Source organism: Panicum virgatum, chromosome 7K (assembly GCF_016808335.1).
Source record: "Panicum virgatum strain AP13 chromosome 7K, P.virgatum_v5, whole genome shotgun sequence".
Classification (NCBI taxonomy): domain Eukaryota; kingdom Viridiplantae; phylum Streptophyta; class Magnoliopsida; order Poales; family Poaceae; genus Panicum; species Panicum virgatum.
The window spans coordinates 4,201,379-4,211,817 of NC_053142.1; the positions used below are offsets into that span (position 1 = coordinate 4,201,379).

At 41.9% G+C, this 10,439-nt stretch overlaps 1 protein-coding gene across 1 annotated transcript; it reads right to left on the bottom strand.

Moving 5' to 3' along the window:
• Positions 1-1,718: 1,718 nt before the first annotated feature.
• LOC120639624 (WEB family protein At2g17940-like) lies at positions 1,719-5,502 on the bottom strand. The gene is made up of 2 exons (XM_039915486.1): positions 4,923-5,502; positions 1,719-2,595 (listed from the first exon to the last, which is right to left on the bottom strand). Exons 1-2 carry the CDS (start codon positions 5,094-5,096, stop codon positions 1,936-1,938), a joined length of 834 nt encoding a protein of 277 aa, XP_039771420.1. The 5' UTR covers positions 5,097-5,502; the 3' UTR covers positions 1,719-1,935.
• Positions 5,503-10,439: the final 4,937 nt, after the last annotated feature.

Below are 10,439 nucleotides of genomic sequence, written 5' to 3' on the forward strand. Positions count from 1 at the left end.
CAATTGGTTTAGTACCAAACAAACATAATTAGCACTAGAGTCTGCAAGTAGCTACTAGCAACAGGTAGCATCAAGAATGTCGAGGCTGCAAGCGAAAAGCTTTCGGAGGAAAGCTTCCCACAGCCACAACAAGGCGCCGAGGAGGTGGCCGTCCAGGCTGGTGGACGGCTTCAGGAGGATGCTGGTGGGGCTCTTCTCCTTCCCGCCGCGGCCGCCCAAGGTCACCTTCTCCGTCGACGAGCACCGGGCGGCTGGAACGGCCGCTGGAGGCGCCGCCGCAGCAGCAGGAGGAGGCGGCGGCGGCGGCGGCGACGCGTCGAAGCGGTCGTCTTGGAGCAGCTCGAACCTGCACCCGCTGAACGCGCACTACGACGAGGCCATCGCCGACTGCGTCGAGTTCTTCAACAAGTCCGCCAGGGTCGACCTCAGGTCAAGGCCACACTTTTGAATTTGATTGCTCTGTCTGGATGGATAATCTAGTGATCGATGCATGATCGAAATTGTTTAGGTAGATCCATTTCGTCCCTGATGCACTTCATCTCCGAAGTAAAGATCGATTTGGGATCCCATAATAAGTCTGTCCAATCTCATCTGAGCGAGAGGGACCAAATTTGGCTCTGTCTGTAGGTGTGTGTATGATCAGTGTGTATATATTTCTGTATGTGTACGTACGTCTACTTAAGACTATTAATCAGATCATGAATGCATGTTCTCTCTCTCTCTTTATATTCATAGAATGTAAGTTAGTTATTGCGCCTATTGTTTGGTATAAATGGCTAGAAATGTGTATGTCCAAATATGGTTACCTCAATGGCAATACTGTACTCCACAATATTAATGAGAAAAACCGAGCACAGTTGGGTAGTTTGTGCCTGTTTTTTAGAGTATACGTGGAGAAAAAGAAAAATGAAAAGAAAATTCTCATTATGGTTATATTTTGGACAATTGAAATAGATCTAGTGAGTAAATCGACTCTAAATTTTGTTAAGGTACAAAAAAGTGGGTTTGTGAGGATAATAAATTAAACTTTTTCCAACTATGTATTACTACCTTCGTCCAAAAATATAGTTATTTTTAGGTTTTCTTCAAGTCAAACTTTTAAATTTTGACCATTGACGGTATAAAAATCATAAAGATTGACAACATAAAAATAAGACGAAATAGCCAAATTTGTTCTTGAGCTATTGAGTCCGGCTCAATTTCATCCCTCAACTATCAAAACGTCCAATTTAGTTCCAGAATTATCCAAATTGGTCTGGTTATATCCTTGTGCTGAGGTGGCGTGCCATGGTGGAGTACCTCGTCAGCGCAAAGTCAGATTAGGTTTCCAACTTGTGTTGAAATGTCCATTTTACCCCATTTGTTCTCAGCACATCGGTTTGTGCGCTTATGAAGCACTCCACCATTGCACACCACCTCGGCACGAGGACGTAACCGGACCAATTTGGATAGTTTAGGGATTAAATTCGACGTTTTGATAGTTGAGTGATGAAATTGAGCCGGGCGCGATAGTTTAGAGATGAATTTAGCTATTTCGCGTAAAAATAATATAAGTTTAATGAAATATTAAAAAATTTAAATTTAAGCAAGTCTAAAAGTTGTTATATTTTGGGATGGAGATAGTAGTGACGAGTGTGTATCCATGTGAACGTCTGCTTTGGCAGCGTGCATAAAAAAAATATCATCAACCTCATCAATTGATATTTTATACTGAAACAAACACCAAATGCAAATTTTTGGACCGGAAACTTAATACTATATATTATATCTCTGTGTACATATTTTATTATTAATCGCAGCAGGTCCGTATAGTATAAGCCAAAGCATTGTGCATTCTTTTAACTACACATGTATGAGGATTAATTAAAAGTTTAAGATGAAAAACTCTTGAGTGATTAACTTTCGTGTGCATGGTTGTATATATGTATCGACGGATCAAAGCGGGTCGTCGTGGCAGCTGCTGCTGCTGCTCTTCTTCCTCCGCAGGAAGAGCGCGCCCACCAGCGGGATCAGAGGCTTCTTCTTCTTCTTCTTTGTCCCCTCGTCAGCCATGGCCTTCGCGGCCTCGTGCCCGGCCGACATCTGCCTCTGGAACCGCGGCTCGCGGTAGTAATGCGGCTGCGGCGCGCGGTGCAGCTCCATCACGACGTCCGGCAACGGCGGCGCGCGGCACGCCGCCGCGGCAGTCGGCGGGTCGGCGAACGTCACGTACCTCTTCTTCTGCAGCTCGCCCCCGGCAGCTGCTGCGATGCCGTCGGAGGAGGAGCCCCGCGGCGCCGGCTGCTTCTCTGCCTCGGTGAAGCTGAGGCGGCCCTCGTCGATCTCCAGGTCGATGATCTTGGCGTTGGCGCCGGCCTCCTCGTCCTCGCGCGCCTTGAGCCTCTTGAGCTCCCTCATGGCGTGGCTGAGCTCCTCCTGCAGGGACTGGATGCACCCGGCCATCTTCTGCTTCTCCTCCCGCTCCTTCTCCAGCTCCTGCTTCGCCACCGCGAGCCCCCCGGTGACCGGCGGCACGGGGCGTGGCGTAACGGTGGTGACCGCGCCGGCGGTGACGCTGACGGCGTGGTGGTTGGGTCTTGTCGCCGTCGCTCGGTTCTGTACGTAGTATATTCGATTGATGAATGATGAGTACGTGAAATGGGAACATATATTAAGAGAAGAAAATTACTCCATGATCAGTAACAAGAGTGTCATTGTGTCAATTATTGGTTTACTGAACACATTATGCGAACCAACAGGAACCGTAACATTTTCATATATGGGAGGAAATATCAAATATGGATGAATTGTTGGATATAGAATCAAATATATTGAAAATACATACTTCCTCCATTCTAAATTATAATTCATTTGACTTTTTTAACTCTAAGTTTACCCACTCATATTATTAAAAAATTGTGCAAATATAATCAAATTTAAGTCATTCTTGAAGAACTTTTATTAATAAAAAGCAAGCCACAATAGCAGAAGTGATATCTTACACAAATTTTTGAATAAGGCTAGTGGTCAAACTTGGGGTTAAAAAGTCAAAGGAATTATAATTTGAAACGGAGGGGGTATATTTTATTAGCGAACAACCAATTTTATCTGTTTGACCCCTACGAAAGTTCTCACTCATTTTAGTCCCTCAAACTATTTAAATTATTAGTCGACTCTACGAAATAATAAATTTGACATCTTTCTCTCTAGAGTCTAGATAGAAGTTGAGTTTTAAATTTTGTATGATGATGTATGAAATCATTACCTGTGGTAAAAAGAAAAGGTGCTTTAGGGATTTAATATAAATAGGTTATATAATTTTCATACCACTAGAGTGTAACAAATTTAATACATTTTCAAACATTAAAATAAGAGGCATTTGCGTTCTTACCCCTACTTTGAAGTGTAATTGTGGTTTTTCTCTCATTTTTTTAACTTTGTGATTTTGCCCTTTACTATTTACAAATCAGTGCGATTTTACCCCCAGTCAATGGTCAAAAACAGGGGCAAATACGCAAAGATTAAGGGTAAAATCACAACAACTTGTAAAAAATAAAGGGCAAAATCACAAAGTTAAAAAAAATGAGGACAAAACTACAATTGCACTTCAAAATAGGGGTAAGAACACAAAAAAACCTTAAAATCATATGAAAATATTTAGTACATTTTCATTTGCAAAATTTGAACCTGAAACTCTAATTGTATAAGGTGTAACAAAAAATCAAATTTCATTTAGAGGGTAGATTTGGCCATTTTAAGTAGTTTGAGAGGGTAAAATGAGCCAAAGTTTTGTTTAGTGATTAAACAGGTATGTAAATTATTGAGGACAACTAAATAGACATTTTCTGATCAAACGCATTTTCGAGTTTGTAGTATCCTGAATTTGTAGCACTTTTATAGCGCTGCCACCCCATGTGTGGTGATAATATTATTTGTAGGACATACACAAAAGTGAAGCGACTAAAGGCTCCTTTATCTACCCTAGGTGATGATTAAGGGACCGAATTACGGTACACTTATGCTATCATCAAAGCGATAGAGGTTGTTATAGTCTTGAGTCTTGACGCATAAGTATACTTTAAAGACATGGAATGTACATAGTAGTGTCACTACTTTACTGTAATTGATGAAAAGTGATCCAACAAGTGCTGTAAAATAAGCAGATAGCTGGGTTCTGGAAGGTGTCAGCATGCAATGCATCTGTAATGCTGGTTATTAGTGCGTGGGTTAGTAGGAGAGAGCGAGCATCTGAAATTAACAAAGGGAACCATGTACATAGATGGGTAAAGAAGGGAGAAGGCTAATAAGCTGCTTTTTGGAGCACCTTTTTTGCTTGGCGCAGAAGAAAGGAATAGAATGGTCGTCGTCAAGCGTTTGGACATCTAGGTACTTGCTAGCTCGACCTGAGAGCTTCTGTTTTTTTTTTTTTTGAAGGGTTGAGAGCTTCTGTTGGATCATCTATCAACTAAAGAACCAACCAGCAGTAAACCTCAAATATGAATGAATATAGACGATATATATGTTTCCAGATATATATTATTCTACAAACAATTAATCCAGTGGCTAATAATAATACTAATTCTTTTGAGTAATGGCTAATACTAATCTTCTAGGTAATAAGCTGCAGGTATCGATCATGCACTTGCATGCAGTGCCGCATCAACAATATTATTGCGGTGCCGTCTAATTAATAAAAAACTATTCATATCTGCAACCGTTTAAAATGTTAGATGCAATGAGGGAAGAAGGTAGGTTGCATCATATATGATGACTGGCGTGGCAAGTTTATTAGTGCAGGGACGATCGATCATCATGCATACCACTCATCACCAAGAAAACATTATTATTAGCAAACATTAACCCAGGATCGGAGTCCAGGACTATATATATACACACACAAGCTAGGCATGCATAATAATAACAGGCGGTGGGTGTACACGTACCTCGTTGACGACGATGGCAGGGAGCCGCAGTCCGGCGTAGAGCTCCCCGGCGAGGACCTTCTCGCCGAAGAGGGCGACGGCCTCCTTGACCGAGCGGAAGGGCGCCCTTGTGTCGATCTCCGCCCGCCCGACGACAACCACCTCACCGCCGGCGCCGGCGTCTCCTCCTACCATTTTTGTTTGCTGCTTTAGCTGGCTACTGCGGCCCTGCCGGCTGAGTCGATCGATCGATCGCAAAGCAAGGCGAAGATGTATATATATGGGTGTGTATGTATATGATGACAAGCCTGAAAGCCGGAGCTTGGACAAGACAAAACAACCGATGGATGGGTGGTCACGGCCGGCCACGAGTGGGAATGTAGTTGCAAGCAATTGGCTTCGTCGACGTCGTTGGAAAAAGAGGGCACTGCATATAGCTAGCTAGTGCTATCTATCTATACCTATACGATATCTGTTAGTAGTAGCTAGCTTCAGAAGCACAAAATCAAATGATGCTGATAGATGTATGTATCAGCTAGAGCATGCATGTGGGTGGTGTTGGGTTAGTTTAGTTATTGGCGTATGGTGAGAGCTAGGTGTGGGTGTGGGTTCCTTGCTTCGCGTCCACTGCACTGTAATATTCCCGGGCTGCTGCAGTGCTGCTTCTTCTTCTCTTCTATTCTAAGTAGCTAGCTATACTGATCGATCAATGGGCATGGGCATGGCCCCGCTTGCCGGTGGACGGTCCTGATCGATCCATCGGTCGGTCTTGCCGACCACCGTAGTACTAGTACCCCTTTTGCTTGCTCAGCTCGATTCAGCGCACTGCGGCACTGGAGGCGGCGTGCGGTAGACGTATATATGTGATAACAAGGGACGACGACGACGGGTCACCAGCCAGCAGAAACGAACTAGCATCGGCTCCAATACTCGACCGGTCACCCATCTCGGTCAGTTTCGCCTTCAGTTTGGTCGTTATAGGCTCGTAGGGGGAACATGTACGTGATGCGGCTACGCAACCATCCACATCCACATGTATATGTACGCAAACTAACTCTCCAACTTATCTGCATCGGCACATAGAAATTAAGTTATTAATTCGTGCTAGCGTGCGGACGTCCGATGGAAAATTTCTCATCGGACCCTCTGTCGCATCAAACACATGTACTGAAACACATAAAAAATTAATATTTGTAACATCAAAAAGCTGTATTGAAACGCATCAAACACATCCGGGTGCGATCCATTCAAAAATTATGTAACATCAAAACAAGGCTACTCTAATGTCGAATTCATGCAGGTGCAACATGAAAAAAGCGGCCTCCACAAAATCAACCCACAACCAGGACGGCCCATGGTTACATGAATATCAACATCAACATCTTGAATAACCATTGCAACATTCAAAAAATTCTACTGCAACACCATGGAGGCCTCGCCGCCCACGCAGGGCACGCTGCCGGCCTCAAGCATCACCGCCCTGGAGCTCGCCGCGGCCCGTGCGCAGGGGCGGCCGGCCATGCCCGCAACCAGTTAGGGGGCGGTGGGTGTCACACCCGATTTCAAAAAGAAACAAGATGTTCTCATACGTGTGGCAGGATCAAATTTACACACATATGAAGGACATAATAATTAAGTGAATATATCAAAGACAATGTTCAAAATGTAAACAAAAGAGAGTACATAACATTATTACACCCCGAATAAAAATAGACACGAAGGTCTTAAACGTTCCGCCGAATAGCCTATACGAGAGATCCGCAGCAAAGCTTCATCATCCACAGGCACTTGATTGGTAAACACACCTAGAACTCCTCAAAGTCACTATAGTACTCCACTTCATTATTCTCTTCTGAGCAACAATTAGGCAAGGGTGAACACTCTTATGGTTGGTACTCAGCAAGTGGGAGAAGATGCAAGGCCATCAAGAAAAAGCTAAGGTTTAATGCAGCCAGCATTTTTAGTTGGTCAAATTTTATTAGCAAGCACATATTATCTAGGTATAAGTTTATACCATCCCTTTTAAGCATAAAATATACATCATCATTAAAACCAAGTAAATCACAAGTTAATTATTCTTAAAGTTCAATTATCATGTGAGGGTCCAAACCGCTCATAGCCGTGAGTACGGCTGATATATCATTTTTACACTCTGCAAAGGTTGTACACTTTCACAACAAATCATGTTCCTCTGTGTCGCCCGGGTTTGTAAGGCCCTTAAACACTTCCTTTGCTGAGTGGCGAGGGGTCCACTATTGAGTCTTTACGAAGACATGCAAAAAACTAGATAGCCCGCTAGAGTTTCAGTAGCGGTGCAGACCATAACCCTCCCTGATGGTCAGTACCTTAGCAAAGGCTACTACTCCAAGAGGACTGGGCTATACCCCACACCGACCCCCTCCTGCCCTTTCGGTAAGGCCATCAGTTAACTACACACCTAATTAATTGGCTAAGGTCAGAGCCATATGACAATTATGATTGTACGGTTTTCTTGGGTGGCCCATGTTCCATTTAAACAAAGTGTTCTTGTACAGTTATCAAAAAATATAACAGTAAATAAAGTCATGTTTAATATTTTCAAAAGATTGTAACATAACCTGACATGGCCTCTGGTTTGTGAGCTCTGAAAGCAATCCCACCGCACACACGTGACATGGCGCAAGCAATCCGGTGCAAGTTAAAAATCTATAGTTCTACAATGATATATTGAAATCAAAATTCGATTATACCATTATGTTTGTTTTATCAAGATCTTCAAAACAAGATCCCATGTGGCTATGTTTTGCTGGTGAAGTTACTTTTTTAAAATAAACTTTACTTCCTATGCCTTATAAATTGGTCACAAGTTACTTCATATCATCATATATACTATTGGCAAGTTAGTTCCGGTCATGAACCTGAAAGTTACTTTTTTCTAAAATTCATATACTATAATGTTACTTTCCTTAACTTTCATAAAGCATAAAATTAAGTTATATTTTAATAAAGGCATGGATAAAGAAAGTTACTTTTTCTGATATTAACGGACGACAAAGTTACTTTTTTCATATTTTTCATGGATATTGGTAAGTTACTTCCTGTCACAAACTAGAAATCTACTTTTTCTAAAAAAATTTGTATGCTACAATGTTACTTTTTCTTAACTTTCAAGAAGTATAAAAGTTATTTTCAATAAAGACACGGACTAGAAAAGTTATTTTTTCTAACATTAATGTACTAAAAAGTTACTTTTTCATATTTTTCACGGAGCACAAAGTTACCTCCACTACTACAGAATATGCATTTGTTCCAGGCCATTTGTCCCGGCAGCCTTTGGGCCCGGGACAATAGGTGGCTTTTGTCCCGGGTCCAACGGCTAGCCGGGCCAGCGGGGGGACAGGGGTCTTTTGTCCCGGTTGGAACCACCAACCGGGACAAAAGTCCCTCTTTTTGTCCCGGTTGGTGTCTCCAACAGGGACAAAAGTCCTAGCCCCCTTATCTCCTTCCCTCTCCTCCAGCCCGAGCCATTCAGCTCACTTGTTTCTTGCTGTTCTTGGCTCGGGAGAGAGGAGTTCTTACTCATTTCTTCACCACATTTGTGAAGATCTTTGATTCCCCGTCCATCCATCGGCGCTAAAGGTTTGGGGCTTGTTTTTCTCTACTTCCTTAGCTTGTATAGCTCATTTCATGCTTTAGAAATAGAGAAAATGTGTAGCCAGCTCATTTCTTGGACATTTAGCTAGATTGCATATGTAGTGATTTTCTTTTAGATTTAGATGAGTATGTGGATAGTAGAAATTTTTTGAATTAGTGTAGACACTTCATGTGATGTACTTGTATATATGAACATATTGTGGATAGTTGATTTTTGTATTCATGAATGAATTAATGAAATGAGTATATTAGAATTTTTTGTATTATGAATGGATTATTTTGACACTCTAGTGATGTATTTATTCAGGCTCACATTGAAACCATCTAGAAGCTAAAAAAATCTTTATTTCGAAACAAGTATACGTCGTTAATCTCCATCCAACGGTGATGGCACTACCTTTCGGGAATACACGATGCGCTATAAGCACGTCGCGAATCGGTTGGTCGCATCACCAGCACTTCCGATTGATAAGAAGACAGCATTTGACGCAGTCAGCATGGTCGTTGTTGTACTGAGAGCATATCAACGAGCATGCTGCCTGTGCCAAGTGTTGTGCCTATTAATCGTAAATGTTGGTGCTGCGACTGGCCGATTGGTGACACCCTTGTACCGCACCGTGTCCCCCCGAAAGGCAGTGTCATCACCGCAGGGTTGAGGTTACTGACATATACATTTTCAGAAATAAAGGTTTATTTTTCTTCTAGAGGGTTTCTGGAAATTGAAAATAGTGTACTCCTGGAACTGAAGGGTGTCAAAGTAATTAGAAGTTATAAAGATTTCTTTCAATCAATTAGAGATTTCTTGAGGATTAATGATACATTTCGTCTTTTTTATATGATTTCATTGTTATTTGCAAGAGTTATTAATCTGATCATTGTAATAGTAATAGTAAATAATTTTTGCATTGTAATAGTAAGAATTTATAATTTTATGGAAAATAAAGGTATTTTTCAGTAAAATATGGCTTCAGCAGCTGGAGGGAGTGGCGCCGGTGGGGGTGATCGTTGTCCTTCTGGAGAGAAGGGCACAACTCGAGTAGGTCGTCGGTCCAAAAAACCTAGTGCTTTTCATAGAGCATTCTGTGTTCCAACGCAAGGACGGTTGAAAACCTATGTGTTGTTGACCGAATTTTTAAGTTTCATGTATAGTACTCCTTTGTTAAGTTCTGTAATGGATTAAGTACTCCTTTTAATTAATCAAGATGTATGATGGATATTGCATATCTTTTAATTATTCATGTTATATTACATTTAGTTTAATTTAGGCTTGATATATTTTATTTATTCGATACGTGTAAAGAATTCAAATCGATTTATTTAAAATGCAGATGGACCGGCAATGGATGTACAATGCTGACCGATGTTCGAAAGAATTCATTGATGGCCTGCATTATTTTTTGTCTGTGGCTGAGGCAAACAAGCAGAATGGTTTTATGTGCTGCCCGTGTGTTCATTGCAACAATAACAAGGATTACTCATCTTCAAGAATCCTACACAGGCACATTTTCGCAAATGGTTTCATGGAGAAGTATGTTTGTTGGACGAAGCACGGAGAACAGGGGGTTACCATGGAAGACAATGAAGAAGAAGATTTTGACGACCATTTTCCCGGGAATGCTGGAATCGGTGCATTCGATGACGATATTCTCATGGAAGAGCCCGAAGTAGATGTAGCAGAAAATGATCCCAGCGACGATCTGGGGCAGGCATTGCACAATGTGCAGGCAGACTGTGAGATTGAAACGGAGAGGTTGAAGTTCCAGAAGTTGTTAGAGGACCACCATAAGTTGTTGTACCCAGATTGTCAAAATGGATTGAAGAAACTTGGCACCACCTTGGAGTTGCTGCAATGGAAGGCGACAAATGGTGTATCCGACAAGGGATTTGGTGAATTACTCAAACTTG

Coding starts and splice junctions, on each gene's coding strand:
- LOC120639624 (XM_039915486.1), bottom strand. CDS start 5,096: ATGGTAGGAGGAGACGCCGGCGCCGGCGGTGAGGTGGTTGTCGTCGGG. Junction 2,596..4,922: donor CTGCCATCGTCGTCAACGAG/GTACGTGTACAC, acceptor TACTACGTACAG/AACCGAGCGACGGCGACAAG.